The following is a 16,278-nucleotide window of genomic DNA, read 5'->3' as shown; positions in this document are numbered from 1 at the left end:
CGAGACTACAGTGGTTCTGTGGTAACAGGAGACACCAGGAACCAACGTTCACACGACCAAAGGAAAAGTATGCGATCAAGACTGTGTATCTGTACTCTCTGGAAAGCAACAAAAAAAAAGATGCAGGCCCCGTGAAAGTCAGTTCAGCCCTGAGTATTAAGATTTAAAGTCTATGGAAAGAACTAAGAAGTAATCTACTGAGAAAAGTGTCCTGAAATATGATTCTATGTGACTCCTGCCTCTCTCCAAACCACACTGCACGGTGCTCCAGAATGCTGCCCCTGAAATGAAGGCGACAGCTCTGGTCAGGTCTGTGGCTGTTCCCCTCCAGAATGCTGAAGGCTTTCGGGTACAGGAGAAACCCACAGTCCTTCATCTAAGTGGGAGTAGGAAGGGCAGGAAACTGGGAGGAGATGCTACCAACATGTGCTGCGTGCAGCTCCGGACCAGGCCCGTCACAGTTTCTTATCCAACATTCACAACATCATGCAATAGTACTTTTGTCTACATTTTTAGAAGAGGGAACACTGAGGCTCATCCAATTTGCCTCCAGGTCACACAACCAGCTTCAAGACCTTTTGGTGACGCTGAGTCTGAAGCTATCTTTCCAGACTACTCTCCAGCATTTCTCACCCCTGCCATCCCTTGCACTGGAAGTTTTAGCCCCACAAGTTCTTGCCTTCCTGGAACACAGCACGTGCTTTACACACCTCCACATCTTTGCACATTCTGTTCCCTTGGCCTAGAATCCAATTCTCCAGCTCTCTTCCTGCAGCTGGTCTTTGCAAATACACAGGTGCCCCTGGTCAGCTGTAAGGATGTGCCGCGAGTGCTACTAATAGTAAGGTGCTTAGGTCTTTCAATAGCTCCCTTTAAAAGAGACTGAGAGAATGCACGGTCAGCCCTGTCCTGACGTGTCTCTGAACAAGTGTCATTCTGAGATGCTCTGTGGAGTGGGTCAGAGAGGGGGAGACACAGGTGACACACTACGGAGATAGTGTGTCATCATCTGTCTCATCTCTGCTGTGACCTGGAGGGAGAATTTGTGGGCTGAGTTTATTGTTGCACGTGTCTTCTCTGAAAATTACTGACAGATGCAGCATTGGTACGAATGAAGGAAGGAAGGATGAAGAAAGGTAGGCACCAATGTCCACGATGTACACTGCACGGGAGGAAAAGATGGTCAACATTTTGGCCACTAAGGATGAAATTAGCTCCAATGACCAAATCATTGGAGTCAAAAAATTCATATAGTGTCAAATTGACAATAATATTGATTATAACCTGTCAAGAATGTTACAAATTGTGGAATTCTATAAGTTTTCAGTTCTACATAGTTTTTATTATTACATAAGTACTTTTAAAATATTTCAAATGGCAGTACAAAAGTGAAAAAAAATATAAAGCCTACCTTCTTTGAACTTTTCTTGTCTGACCCACTCAACTCCCCTAAAGACTTCATTGTCAAAAATTCTTCTATCCACAGAGATATTCTCTACTCATAAAAACATTGTAATTTTATACTACAGCAATTAAAAATAAAGGTCCTGTTAGAATCACAGCCATTTTATTATCTGAATGACATTGGGAAAATTACTTAACTCCTCTTATTATTAGTCACCCCTGATAAAAGGACCATATCAAATATTGTTGGGAGAATTCAACGATCCAGAAAAGAATGGTGCTCATAATTCAACATGCTTGATTGTCTTCTTAATGTTACCTATGATAAAATTCTTGAAAAAACTAGGATTCATTAAAAAAAAAAAAGTAAAGTTCAATTTGGAAAAAATAAAATAGCTGTATTTATTTGTTTCCTTATAAAATACCTACTGAGTTTAGATTCGTAATTTCATTAATCACATACTTATACCCTATATTTTATAAGTAGCAAATGAATCAAAGACAAAAGTTCCTATCTATCAAAGGTGTCATTTCCCTATAAAATTTGTGTTTTAACCATCTGGCCCTGCACACAGGAGCGAGTCCTACAGAATCCATCAATGACATATATCATTCTTATTATGGTGGAAACAGAAAGGCTAGCCTGGAGAGATCACAGTTCTAAATTCAAATGATACTCCTCACTCTGAGGGATCTACTGCTAACACCCTCAGCTGAACTAGCTGTCTCTACCTCTGTGTCCCCATTATTCCCTGTAGAAGAGCCCATTCTAGAACACATTGTGTCACAATTTTAAATATCCTACTGTCTTCTGCAGATCCAGGGCTCCCTGAAAAGAGAAAGACTTTGATTTTGTGTTTCTCCCATCCCCATCAGGTCGATGCCTTTTACTCTGTATATGCTCCATTAAGGTTGTGTAAAGAGTGTTGTTTGTTCATCCTGAAATTAAACCTAGTATGTGTTAAAATTTAAAAATAATTTCCCCCAATTAGTGATATATTTCAAACATAACCACTAAAGGCCATTTCCCTCCCAATTTTGCCAGATCTTACCCCTAAATTGTATTTATCTGGTTTTATGGTAAAAGTAATAGCTAATTCAGAAAACTGTTCTTTGGACACCTTAAAAGAAAATGCCAGAAATTCACATACATGTAAGTTATGAGGGTCAGATTCTGAAATAAATGTAGATTTTGAAAGACTGTGGGCAACAAAAAACGTGCTAAGAGTCTAAGACGCTGTAGTCACAGAAGCGGAAGGGTTTACAATGGAAAGCAGCCCAGCAAAGCCTGTAGTTGGATATTTCTGGGACATTTGTGAAATATGTGTAAGAACTTTCCAAATAGTCCCTGTTTATCTTTGGGACAAATTAGCATATGTGTTTTGTCTACTGTGTTTCCTTCAAGACGTTTATTACTACAAATTATATATAGATTTTGCTTGGCATCTATCTGATAGAAAGTAAAGCTATAATGCAACTGGGGGAGTCTAGTTCTGAAATGTCTTCTCTTGGACACATTGTAACCAAGGTCTCGCTTTGATCTTCCTTCAGTTTCTACTCCCTGTTGACAGGGGATGAGACCCCCTCTCTGCCCTCCTCTGTGCAGAATATTCTGAGCCACAGTCCTGGGCCTTCCAAAGTTACTCTTCACCCTTCCCTCACCTCCTCCTTTTTAAAATTATAAACAGTGAACTTAAGTTTTGTATTACTGAGGTTCATCTCTTCTACCACTCTGTGAGCAACTGAGGAGCAGGGACAGCAGACTTTACACTGCCTTGTAAAACAGGGAGTGAATGACTGAAAGAATGAGTGAGTGAATGATGTAGGCGCTTCAATATTTTGACACTACCTTGCAAATTTTGAAAACTGTTAGCTCTTAGCTAATAATGACCTCAGGCAAGGCCCCTCATATATATATATAACTTGCACAAGTATTGGTCTGACTTTCAGCCACACAGGATCTAAAAAGATAATGAGGTAATATGGCTGCCATAAGCAGTTAATCACACACACACACACACACACACACACACACTTTATCCCATTTGGATTTTTTTTTTTCAGGTGAAATGACCAATGGGAGCCTGGGAGAGGCTTACACTATGGCCAGAGCATCTTGAGTACAGCTACCAAGTGCAGCCCCAGCCCATTCTCCCATAGGTCTCTTTATTCCATCAAAAATCATAACCATGTTGGCAACATAATACATAAACTTAATTTGAGTTACTCAAAGCAAAGCACCCCAAGTAATCATTTGCAGCCAGAGGTAGAGAAACACAGGAAAGGCATGCAGGCATCCCTGAGATGACCAGACAGACTTTACAAACTGGGGATAAACTTGCCCCGTTCGCTTCAGTGACTTCTACCCATGCCTGGGCAGGACTCAGGGGATGGCCACCTTTGGCTCCTAGCCATTCTGTTCTCAGCCACTAGTGAACAACCGGGCCATCTGTGGCACCTGAAAGGGACACGAGATCCTGGACTCTGCTCAACAGGACATCCAGAATTCTAGCCTTAAGCCTGTCTGGTGCCAAACCATCCTGTATAGACCACCGGGCTATTGCTGGCCTCGAGGGCTTTGAGGAACTTGGACTCTGGGCAACAAACCCTCTAGAAATGCCTGGCCCAAACTACACTGCAAACCTAACTCCCACAGACTCTGCTGCTGAACTCCCTGGGTGCTCCTGCGGCTGTGCTTCTTAGGGCTGGGGCCACCCTTTCCCTTTATTGCCTTGCGTCTGGGTCCTGAAGAGGACAACTGCTCTGCCTGTGCTCCCCAGTCTGTGCTCCTTTTCATTTTCTTCTTTGCCTTTTTTCTTTTCTGTGCTCGTCAGTGGGTTTGTCATCTTCAGAGTGCTCAGAAGAACTCAGTAAGGGGGTGTGAGCCCCACAACCCTTGTCCTGGAGCTCTCTGGTCACCTCACTCACACCAAGTCCATAGGAGCCCTATAGATAGACATGTGATCCACAAGGACAGTTTGCCCTTTTATCTTAATTCTGCTGAAATTGTCAATGGCTAGAATTGTGCTCCTCTGGTCTTCATAGCAGAGGAAACAAAATCCTTCAGATTTGCCGGTCTTCTTGTCCCGCATGAGATTATTGTTAACAATCTCCCCGTATGGTGAGAACACAGAGATGATGTCCCCTTCAGTCAGTTCATAAGGAAGTCCTCCCAAGAAGATCCAGGCGCTGTCCTAGTACTCAGAGTGCCAGGACACCTTATTCGCCACCACAAGCTGGACCCCTTGCTCATTCAGCTCACTGATCAGCTTCACCTTAGTTAAAGGATTCATCTTCATGGGTTCGTGATCCTGGGAGATTTTATTTATAAAAGCTCTTTCATTTGCATAGGGAGATACCAGGACCTTTTGGAGAAAATATAACAATTCTTACATATGGTTTCCCTAGAACATAATGGAGTTTCAGAAACTATAGAAGATGTCAAGACCCATAGTTTTCTTGATCAAATGCTTTTCTAGCCCATTTCAGTTCTTCATTCACAGTAAGCAAGTCTTGAACCCTAGCAAACTTCCTGGGGTCCTTTTGAATCAAGAAGACAATATCTTCAACTTGTACTCAACTTTGTCTCCCAATAGACATGGCCTTGTGAGCCATTTCAGTAACGAACTCTATGACAAGGTCTTCAAGAACATCTACTGACTCAGCATAAAGATTCTGGTCATCTCCAAAGCCGTAGTCACACATCTCAATTCTTCAGAAAAAAAGTCTCTTTCTTTTACCTTCTCCACCTCCTCTAATTTCTTCATGTTCTGCCTCAAAAGCAGGGTCTTCCTCCTTACCCGCCATCCCACTAGCCAGCCGACCTTCAGTGCCCAGCAGGCTCCCTCCCAGTGGGTTTCACTAATTCCGCAGCCTCACTTCCAATGACACATTAATGTGAGTTTCTAAAAATTAGCATCCAAAAAATTAGCATCCATACCAGTGTGGGTACTGTGTGGGGAAAGGAGGATAGGGCAGGGCAAGGAATTATGCTCTATTGGTAATAAAGCTCTAGGTTCATCCCATCATGGATTTCATATTGCCCTAGAGACATGTGGTCCTTAAATATCCTGTACCACTTCCTAAGGACAATCTTGTTCCAAAGGGTGCCAGTTGGGGCTGCAATAGGCTAGTTAAGGTCCCCAGCGATGTCATTGGTGTCATCACCTTCTTCCCTGGTGGTTGTTGCTAACAACCTCGGTATCCTGGCTGAAGCTCCGAATGCAAACCTCAAACGTGCAGATGCCACACCTTCCAGCCTCAAGTACTCTGAATGAGGAGATTTTTAAAACCATGAGATTCTTTTGCAATCTCTGTGCATTTCAAAACCTTTGGAAGCCATGTCGAATCTCTACTCTAGCCTATCAGAGCAACACAACACTCTGGATTCTTCTTCCCTTTACCCAAAGCTGGCAAAGTTGCTACAAGTGAAAAGCATAAACCACGGACAGGCTGCAATCACACTGCTTCAGTTATTACTCTTAAATAATTACATACAAAGTGGTTGTTCTTCTTAATTATAATCACCCAGAATTTTCCTGACAGGTGCAAGAGAAATTTTTCATTAATTTATTGTTCATATTAAAAATCTACTTACAAAAAGAGGTTTTCAGAAAACATATGAATAAAGGCATATATACATAGGATCACTAAGTCAAAAGTAAAATAAAAAAAAAAAACCCAACAATCAGTAAGAAGATCAGGAAAAGGAAATAATTCTATTAGAAGATCATCCTAAGGATTATTAGTACTTTTTTTTTTAGTAGATAAGGCTAAACAAAACATTATGGGCTAGAATGCTTATAATAATTGACTATAAAATCAACCAGCAAACCTTTATATAAGAAACTGAATAACACAGAATGTCTTCACTGAACATTCTGTTCGATAAACTTTTTCATCAAATTAGTTCTTACTGTAACCATTAATTAACAGCTGAGGGCAAGAAGTTAAATCAAAGTTAAGTAGAAGCATTCTTAAGCAAAAAGAGCACAGGAAGTAGTATGGGTCAGAAATGCAAGTTTCTGGTAAGTTAACTTAAAGGGAGGATATTCTCAGAGATGGCAGAACCATTAACAATTCCTTATACTGGTAGTTCCTAAATATGGATAATCATCAGAATAAATCGGAGCCCTAATGATCAGGATCTCTGGGAATGGAGCAGAACCTACACTTTTAAACATCACTTGCTGCTCTGAAGAGTCAGTCGAGGAGCATTAGCCTGTCTCTGCATGAGGACTTGTGATGGGGAAGGACCTTACGCTACTGCTGCTGACATTAAGCCCAAAAGCATCATTTTATGGAGGTAGTTTCTTATCTTTTTATAAAGATGGTTCTTTATTTTTTATAAAAATAGTCCATTCCACTTTGTAAGGATGATACTACTCATTAACTTTGTATTTATGAAGCTATTAGTTTCTTCTAATTTTTAAACTTTGAGGTAAAAATATAGATTACTACAACAATAAAATTTCAAATATAACAAATATAACCAAAAAAAAAAAAAAATACCCTGCAAAAGATAGGAAGCTACATTAGCCAAAATGAACCAGAACTTCAGCAGACTGACTGATAGCCACGTATACTGATGCAGGGTCAGTCTCGTACACATTCAGCCTCAGAGGACGCATGGCTATTAAGAATACTGTTTTTCCCAGTATATAATATCAAATTTCAGATATGCAGAATGCATGTACACAAATTTGCTTCCTATTATTTGTTCTTCCAAAGCTGCCAAACAGCCTGTAGCTCTCTTGTGGACTGCCAGTGTGGAAACGATCGTTACAAGACAGCACTGCTCCCTTCCAGAAAAGAAACATGGGGGGCTGGGATTCTGCATGCAGGCACCCTGGCGGTCACGGCTGAATGCTTCTTTTCACTTTGCTGTGCTCTCTTAAGGGACAAAGTGTTAGCTTGTGAATATCCATTCATCCTTCCTCTCACACGTGAGCCCAAGAATACAATATTCCCAGTCCTAACTTCTTAGAGCACGAAAAACTCCTAACGTCACCGATGACTTATTGTGTATAGGAATTTACATTTAGATTTCTAGATACCTTATTGGAAGACAGAACCACCACCAAAAAAAAAAAAAAAAAAAAAAAAAAACCCTTTCAAATTGAAATAGAAGATATTTGTTTATAGGAATATGGAACAAAACAGGAATTCCCAAGCCTTTCTAGAGCCCAATTATCACTTGCTAGTTTCTGCTGGGTGAGCTCTAATATCTCCAAGTTACTTTATGGTGTAAAATTATTTTATGTTAAATTAACATGTATTCTGAGACTGTATGAGGGACTCCCATAATAGTCTTTGATCCTGTAAATAAATATCTTGCAGAGCAAAAGACCTAGGCAAGAATCACCGTACTAGAGCCAAGCTAAAAAAATCAGACACAAAATTCACGTGGGAAGCATTTCAAGACTCAGTTCTTGTCCTGTTGTTGTTGCTATTTGTTATTACTGTTGTTGTTTTTATTATTACATTTTACTTTTTAAAATCTGATTTAAATTTAACAGTAAAATTTAAAAATTAATTTTAGGAACTAGCTGTCAGGGCCAAAGTGGTCTGCCTGTCATGCTAAGCTAATAATGATTTAGAGTAAGTGGTTGCAGTGAGCTATGATACCATTTCACTCTGCTCAGGCATAGGGCGAGACTCTGTCTCAACAACAACAACAACAACAACAACAACAAACCAACAAAGAAATAAAAATAAAAAATAAGCAAAGGAATAAAAAAAATACACTTTCTTTTTAAGTCATGCAGCATTCTTCAGTTTGCTGTCTTTATTATGATGAACACGACCAGTGTCACTTGGGCTCAGCTTCCCAACTAGAGACATGGCCAACCTCTCCAGCAAGGCCCTGAGCTGCATTCACTGCCATGGACAGTTGCAGGCCTTGCCACTGCGTGTTTGAAAACCTCAAGGAAGAGAGTGATGTGGGACTCTGGTAGTTCCAATATTGCTGGACTATTTTTAAAATAGACCATATAAAGTTCATAGAAAAGCCAAAAGGAGGAGCTAAACTGGAAATCCTGGTAAAATCGTTTGCTCAGATGCTAACAGTGCTGGAATGTAAACGCTGGGAGCAATCCCTGGTTTGGGTCATTTCCTCTTGAGATTTGCATGGAAGTTGGGAATAGCCTCTAGTGACCCACATGTTGTAATGAAGAGTGTATTTTCGTGCATAAAATGAAACTTTTTTCTTTTCTTTTCTTTCTTTGTCTCTCTTTTAAACCTTTATTTGCTAACAATTAAAAGCAGCTTCCTCTCACCTTTAGTGCTTCCATGCCAGCCTGTACGACAGGCGCAAAGATAGTCTCATTTTCATTAGAGTCTGCAAACATCTCTGGAATCTGGTCCAGCAAACTGTAACAGATGAGTAAGCAGAAGGTTCTAAACGTTTACCGTACTTTCAATAAACCTCAAGAAATAAATCACTGACATTTCAAGCCTAAACACATAAAGTATTTGACACCCAACACCTATGGGTGAATTTCACAAGCCATTCCTCATGGAATGATCTCCTGACATGGGTGGCACCAAAATCTGTAACATGAATGGAACATTTACAAAACTACATTCGTCATCGATATTTTTTTGTTCACCACATTACTGATCTCTTAGACCATAAACTGTTAGAACAGTGGCCGTATCTTTAGTTATATCATGATTAAATATACTTATCCACAGGTAAGAAATCTCTCTCTTATATTACCTTTCCAGCAAAGGAAAAGGATCAGTGTGGTATAGTGTGAGTATAAAAATATTACTCCTTTTAACTATCGGTCTACATTAAAAAGGGACAGACCAAAGAGAAATGGTCGAGTTTTATAATCCATGTCTTAAAACTCCCTGGTTAATGACAAAACAAAACAACATATGCTTTAAGAAAAACATGATACAATAGGGCGATGCCTGTGGCTCAAGGAGTAGGGTGCCAGCCCCATATACCAGAGGCGGTGAGTTCAAACCCAGCCCTGGCCAAAAGCTGCAATAAATAAATAAACAAATAAATAAAATAAAAACATGATACAATTAAAAAGATACCTGATTGGTATTTAGATTATAAAACACTTGATATTTACTTGTGAATCACAGATTGGGATTCTTGATAGTTGACCAGGAAACCATCCAATAAAGGAACAAAGACTTCTCCCACATCAGTCACCACCATCATCTGAGGCTGGGCCAGATTACTCTTTACATTAAAGAAATGGAGAACTTTGTTGTATGTGATAAAACCAACTCGAATTGCAGATGTCTCTTCTTGTTCTTCCCTATGAGGGAAAAAAAAGTGCTTGAAGTCTTCTTATTAACTTAGAATGCAAACGAGGTTTCCATCTGAAACTCAGATATATCTCTTACAAAGATATATGGAAGACATATTTAAACTTTTGGCCTTAATTTCTATTACCAGATATAAATAACATTGAGTCACAGCAGTAGGGAATAGGGGTTATTACAAAAATAAACAAGTTGATAAAGAGTCCTCAAAATTCTACATAAAAAAATCAAATGGACATTGTGAAAACATGTACTCAAATTTCTTTAATATATCTATTTTCAATCCATAGAAAATTATAAGGTTGTTTTTCATGAATAAGCTGGGCTTATTACATTCTTTATAAACAAAGCTCTCTGAAAAGTCACCGTGAGGTCAGAAGAACACATGGAATATCTGAAGCAAGACAGAGAAAGACACACTCGTATCACCAACAACCTCAAATTCTCGGGCTCAAGCCATTCTCTGGCCTCAGCCTCCTGAGTAGCTGGGACTACAGGCAACTGCCACAATGCCTGGCTAGTTTTTAGAGACGGGGTCTTGCTCTAGCTCCAGCTGGTCTTGAACCTGTGAGCTCAGGCAACCTACCGGCCTTGGCCTCCCAAAGTGCTAGGATTACAGGTGTAAGGCACCTCACCCGGCCCTTAAAAAGCACGGTGGGATCACCTCTATGGTTTATCTTATAAGGGTACAAGTGAATCTTTCTAAAAGTAGAACATAAATGTCTTAACACAGTAACTGAGAAAATGACATGAAGGTTATGTTGATCAGTTTGATGAAAATATTTCAAATGGTATATGAAAACACCACACTGTACTCCATGATTGCATTAATGTACACAGCTATGATTTAATAATAATAAAAAAAAAGAAATTCCAAAACATGTCTACTTCCTGAAAGCAGGAAAGCATGGATGTCTCAGTCCGGCCTGCAATAAGCATATCCAGAACTTAGGGTGGTCTAGGCTTTAGTTACACATTTACTGAGTGCACTGTATTATCTCTTTTCCTCTCCTGAAATAAAAAATTTACACAATATTGAAGCTTTTACTAATTTTAAGTGGTGAATATTACATAGAGCTAAATGATTAAATGGCTAAAGAAAACCATAAAAAATATATGCCATTTTCTTTGATTCTTAGATGTTAGTAAAACTTATTTTGATTAAAGGACAATTCTTTTGAAAAGGAACCAACCCTGGTTTGCTCAGTTTCTTAATTTTACACATGGCATAAAGAGCTGCTCAAGTAATAAAGGAAAATAGAAGTATCTAGATGAAAGTATCTCAAGTTAGACTGCTGATTCCACTGCAGACTTCTCAATTTCTCTGATGTCTCAGGATGACAGAGTACTGTCCTCCAACGGCGTTTGATTTCTTCTCTCTTCCCTTTGCTAGGGTATTTGTTCTTCATTGAGGTCTTGATTAAAGAGTAGACAGTTTAAACAGAGACTGCTAATCCCTTCTGAAAGCACTGAGTAAATGTTTATATTCTAGATACTTGCAAAGCTTGCAGAAGTGAGGCTCTTTAACCTTTGTCACTACACAGAGACTCATATACACCCCAACATTCTAAAGCAGTGGTTCTCAACCATCCTAATGCCACGGCCCTTTAATACAGTTCCTGTGGGTCGTGACCCACAGGTTGAGAACCGCTGTTCTAAAGGATAAGACTCTGTGCAACTAACCACTACACTATACTGCATCCACACTTTTCCCTTCCTCTTCCTAGTTATTAGAATCTTACAAGACCAAGTGCAAGCTTATTCTCCTTTGTGAAACTTCCCCTGATGCTACCTGCTAGAAGCAATTTCTTCTTCTAAATTCCTATAACTCATTCTCACTGGGCTCTTAACATATGGTGCCTTTTGTTTTACATTTCATGATCCTCAACTGTAAGCTGATAAAGGGCAGAGTCCAAGGCCGACATTTCCTTTCCCACAAGGCCTAGCACAGTGTAAGGAATGACAGGTTTTACTGAGGATGACTATCATGGTGATGAGACACCAGATTTGGGATGGCAAGTTGCAAGCCAAGTTGATAAGCCAACAGTACGCCTCTCATCCCAACTCCAGTTTAGTGATGTCATTTTCATAGTTTGAAATCACCTAGAAGTATCCACACCATAGAATGAACAGACACAACAAGTAAGTTATTTGAGAAACAGTTTGCCAGCACACCACTAGTTTAATTCTTATTTCCCAGTAAACCTTTCATGACAAAAGGTGAAAAATGTCCAGCAAACCATGAAGGGCTTGAATCTCCTTTCCATAGTTAATCTGGAGTGAATTAAGGCAAAGGGCACAAAAGAAAAACTAGAGAGGGAAGTCTGGATTGTTATTTTCCTCTGGATTTGGATATTTTCAAGTGATGGGAAAAGAGTAGCCTGGATTCATAGGGTTCAACTAAAATCTAAAGTAACATTTTTAAAAGCATCTAATCAGAATATCTCACATAACTGCAAAAAATTATCTTGTCTCCATGGGAACATATTTTTTAAAAATTTGTTTGAGACACAAAGAACTGCCCTGTGATTTTTTTTTTTTAACAGTATAACTGCCTCATTAATCATATCCAGAAGAAGAAAAGTAAGTCTCAGCCTGTCCTTTGGATTAGTTCTACACGAGTTTTGTGAAATCACATAAGGGACTATCATGAAGACTAGGAGGCTGTTCCTCTGCTTCTTTTCAGTTACTTTTCCCTCAACACGCGCCCATCATCATTTTACAGGGATGAATCCACCAGAGCCACACTGGAAACATCAGCAACGAGATAACCCAGAAAATTCCAAAATCAAGCATTTTGACCATGGTAGTTACACCAGTATTAAAAAAAACAAAACCCCAAAGTAATCCAAGAGCTTTTTCTGAACAACAGGTAAAACATTTATAATCTTTCCTTTCCAGTTCCAGAGAAGTCAGAAAAGTCTGGCAATCTTGGGAGGCCAAAGATATAAATTCAGAACTAAATAGTAAATAATGAGGCCTTCCTTTTCCAAAAGATTAGCTAAGAGATTAACATGCCCTACGATGTTAATCAGGACTCCAAGATGTTAATCAGGACCTCAAGCTGTGCTTCAAAGTGCTATTTGGCATATTACCTGCTTTGGTTCAAAGAAGAAATCAAACTGATGGCACTCTCTCTCCCCTTTTTTTTTTTTTTCAGTTTTGCCCTGAGCTGGGCTTGAACCCACCACCCCGGGTATAGGGGGCCGGCACCCTATTCCTTGAGCCACAGGTGCTGCCTTTCTTTCCATAGAAAATAAAGGTACACACATGCATAGCCCAAAACGAATTTCAGGACAGAAAAAACAGCCAGATTTGTTTCAAAAGATAAAGGAGAAAAAGGTAGTTGGACTGAATGAACTCTTTTAAGAGAGATATCTGAATATGGCAAAGAATAACCAAAAATATCATTTTAGTAATTGCCTGTGAAAATAGGTTAGCCCAATTCGAAACAGTTCGAGAAAGACAGAGAGAGAAAGATCATTTCCGGAAATTAGTTTCTTTTCCTATTAGCTAGGTTCAAGTTACAGATTTAGGATGAAAGCAACTCATGAGAGAGTTCTATGATAAAATACATCATATTCAGCAGAAAATCCACACTGCCCAAGTCTCCCTAAGAACAGGGGAAGGGAAACTGCAGTCACGAATAAGCCTGTGGGTATCAGATGCCTTTCCTATGCCACCATCTCCAACTTGCTCCCAGCTCATTCTTCATTTTAGAATTTGGTTTGAAATCAGCTCAGTGTTTTTTAAACATCCCCACTGCTTTTCCAAACCATCTTCAAGAATATTATGACTTCAGCATCACAGATACAAACAAAAGTACTCCTGGGAGGTCCAGAGTTCATTCCTCTGAGTCCAGCACGTGCCAAAGCACCAGTCATATGGGAAAGAATACAGAGGAGTGGGCAGCCACAGGTCCACAGAGTCCTAAGGGCTGAAGAGAAGCCCCCACCCTCAAAGAACATCCCTTTCCAGGACAAAGACTTCTTTTGTTCCAGGAGGGAAAAAGTGGGAGATGTGTCCAGACAGCAGGTTACAGATGGCACTTCCTGGCTGGTTTATCTTTTCAGCATGCTTTCTTCTCAGGAAGGATGGCATCCTCCCTGCTCCCGAGTCTCCTCACTAGATGCTAGATCCCCGCCCTAAACATCTACTTTGTACACCAACGGAATTTAAAAGTAGCAGCTATGTTTGATATTTGTTTTAGGAGAGATGACAGAAGAAGAAAAAAATAAAAGATACTGCTAGTTATTCCCTGCCACTTTTTAAATCTTTCTCTGAAAAGTTTTTATTCATGTCAAAAGACTTTTTCCCCTTTATCTCACAAAACAAATCTGGTTGTTTTTCTCCCCGGAAATTTGGACTATGTGTGCATGTAACTTTATATTTTTTATGGTAAGATTGCCATCACTTGGATTTAGATGCAGGTAATATGCCAAAGAAGCTTTTTAAAATATAGTCTGAAGTCTTTTAAAAATTTTTTTATTAAATCATAGCTGTGTACATTAATGCAGTCATGGGGTACAGTGTGCTGGTTTTACTGCTTAACGTCTGGGGTATGCTCATCTGTTAGCTATTAGAATTCGTTTTGTGCCTTTCCTTGCGTGTACTGTCCCCTAAAAACGCCAAGGGAAGTGGTGCCACTTGGGCTAAATTATAGGACACAGAGGCAATAAGCTGCAAAGAAGCTGACAGTGTATAATTAAAAGCAAAGGGAAATTTCACTAAAAAGCTGACATCCCTGCCATAAGACAACAGTTCAGGCCAGCGAGGTAGCTCACGCCTCTAATCCTAGCACTCTGGGAGGCCAAGGTGGAAGGATCCTTTGAGCCTAGGAGTTCAAGACCAGCCGGGGCAAAGTGAGACCCGGTCTCTACTAAAAATAGAAAGACTGTTTGGACATTGTGGCAGCTGCCTATAGTCCCAGTTACTCAGGAGGCGAAGGCAGGAGGGTCACTTCAACCCAGGAGTTTGAGGTTGCTGTGAGCTAAGCTGATGCCATGGCACTCTAGCCTGAGTAACAGAGTGAGATTCTGTCTCAAAAAAAGAAAAAAAAGGCAACAATTCATTTTCCAGCACGCCTTCAACCCCTCTACCAGTTACCCAGCAACTATTAGTTTCCTTCAGGAAATCAATGCTTTGAAAAGTGAGTAACAGCTTACAAAGTCGTTACTACCACACTGTTGGGATTCTCCTTACAATTTATAATGTATTTTGAATGTTTTCTTTACCATGGCATCTTATCAGTTAGCTTCTTTTGCTTTGTATGAAAGATCACTGACTTCTTAAAGACTCAAAAGAAGGGTGCTGCCTGATTTATAACTAATTACCCAATGTCAATGCTACCCATTAGCAAAATATATCAACTGGTCACTCAACACTTGCTTTCTGGCCAATAAATTAATTCAGCAATATTGCCTAAGTTATAAAAAGAATGGCAGCTCTCTTACTTTGGAAGTTTTTCCAGCACAGTCTTCAGTTCTTCACATATAAGCTTGACGAGTCCATTCTTTATGTTACTATATGAAACATCAATCATGAAGATAAAGGCCGGTGGGTTGGGAGGCTTATTCTTCTATAGGAAGGCAAGCACATCACATAAATAGATATAATTAGACAGTAAATACGTTTCCCAATCAAATGTAAATGCTCATTAGAACATCTGAATACTTAGGCTATAACATCTGTGGAACTAAATCATTTTCTAGAATATAGTCCTTGATGCTATAAAAAAGATCAAAGAAGCTGTTTATTTTCTAGGGTATGACCTGGATCCCACTATTGAATTAAATAGTACTGTGATAGATTAAACTGTCTCGTAACAACTAGCAGGGAAGGTTCACTTTTACAAAGCTCTGAGAATTTCACTATCACCATTACCAGAGGGAGAGTATAGTACTGTGGCCAGCTTTGCTTATAACACTCTGCCTTACAGGACAAAATGTTTGGAATGCCAACAAACTCTGCTAAGAAATAGTACATGTAATAATTAGTGTCTGTTCTTGAAACTAATAAACTTTCATTAACTTGGATATCACTATTTTTAAATCTCTTTCTTTTTTTTTTTTGGCCAGGGCTGGGTTTGAACCTGCCACCTCCAGCATATGGGGCCGGCGCCCTACTCCTTTGGGCCACAGGCACCGCCCAGATCTCTTTCACTTTTAAGCATATGAAATTATATATGAAAATGTAGAGTGTGGTGGTAGAAATGTAGAGAGGTATCGGCAGGATCTGTGCTGCTGCCAGGGCCTGAGGCTGACCCATCTGAGTTTTCATCTGTGCCGAGCCCACTCGAACCGCAGTCATGTCTGGGGACAAGGTCATGGAAAGTCTTGATCACATGGCAAGGAAATGGTGGAGAAACAAGTAAATGTGTTCACAGAAAGTGAAATATTCTCCAGTTTAGATAGACTCGAGGAGCGAAGACCTGAAAATCAGATGATTTTTGATCCTACTATGAGCAAGAAGAAAAAGAAGCAGCAGCAGCCCTTTATGTTAGATGAGGAAGGAGATGCCCCGACAGAAGAACCCAGCCCTCAGAAACAAAAGAAGGGGAGCCAGAGCTGACTGAGGACAAAGATA

The 16,278-nt window shown here is 39.8% G+C and overlaps 1 protein-coding gene and 3 pseudogenes across 1 annotated transcript in view; 1 reads left to right on the top strand and 3 right to left on the bottom strand.

Annotated features, from left to right (window-relative positions):
- Nucleotides 1–16,278, bottom strand: part of SEC24D (SEC24 homolog D, COPII coat complex component) — a 115,715-nt gene that overhangs the window by 25,055 nt on the left and 74,382 nt on the right. The window contains exons 11-13 of the mRNA XM_012811565.2: nt 15,147–15,271; nt 9,495–9,686; nt 8,682–8,775 (exon numbers count right to left, since the gene is read on the bottom strand). Of these exons, the coding sequence (XP_012667019.1) occupies nt 8,682–8,775; nt 9,495–9,686; nt 15,147–15,271 (411 nt within the window). The remainder of the gene's footprint in view (nt 1–8,681; nt 8,776–9,494; nt 9,687–15,146; nt 15,272–16,278) is intronic.
- LOC105888030 lies at nt 3,950–4,714 on the bottom strand (annotated as a pseudogene).
- LOC100950870 lies at nt 4,846–5,211 on the bottom strand (annotated as a pseudogene).
- The window catches only part of LOC105888033, a 1,478-nt pseudogene continuing 1,200 nt past the window's right edge, over nt 16,001–16,278 (top strand).

Source organism: Otolemur garnettii, unplaced genomic scaffold (genome assembly GCF_000181295.1).
Source record: "Otolemur garnettii isolate 467f Iridium unplaced genomic scaffold, OtoGar3 scaffold00164, whole genome shotgun sequence".
Classification (NCBI taxonomy): domain Eukaryota; kingdom Metazoa; phylum Chordata; class Mammalia; order Primates; family Galagidae; genus Otolemur; species Otolemur garnettii.
Note: the sequence above shows the minus strand (reverse complement) of the source record. Positions and strands in the feature narration are given on the sequence as shown.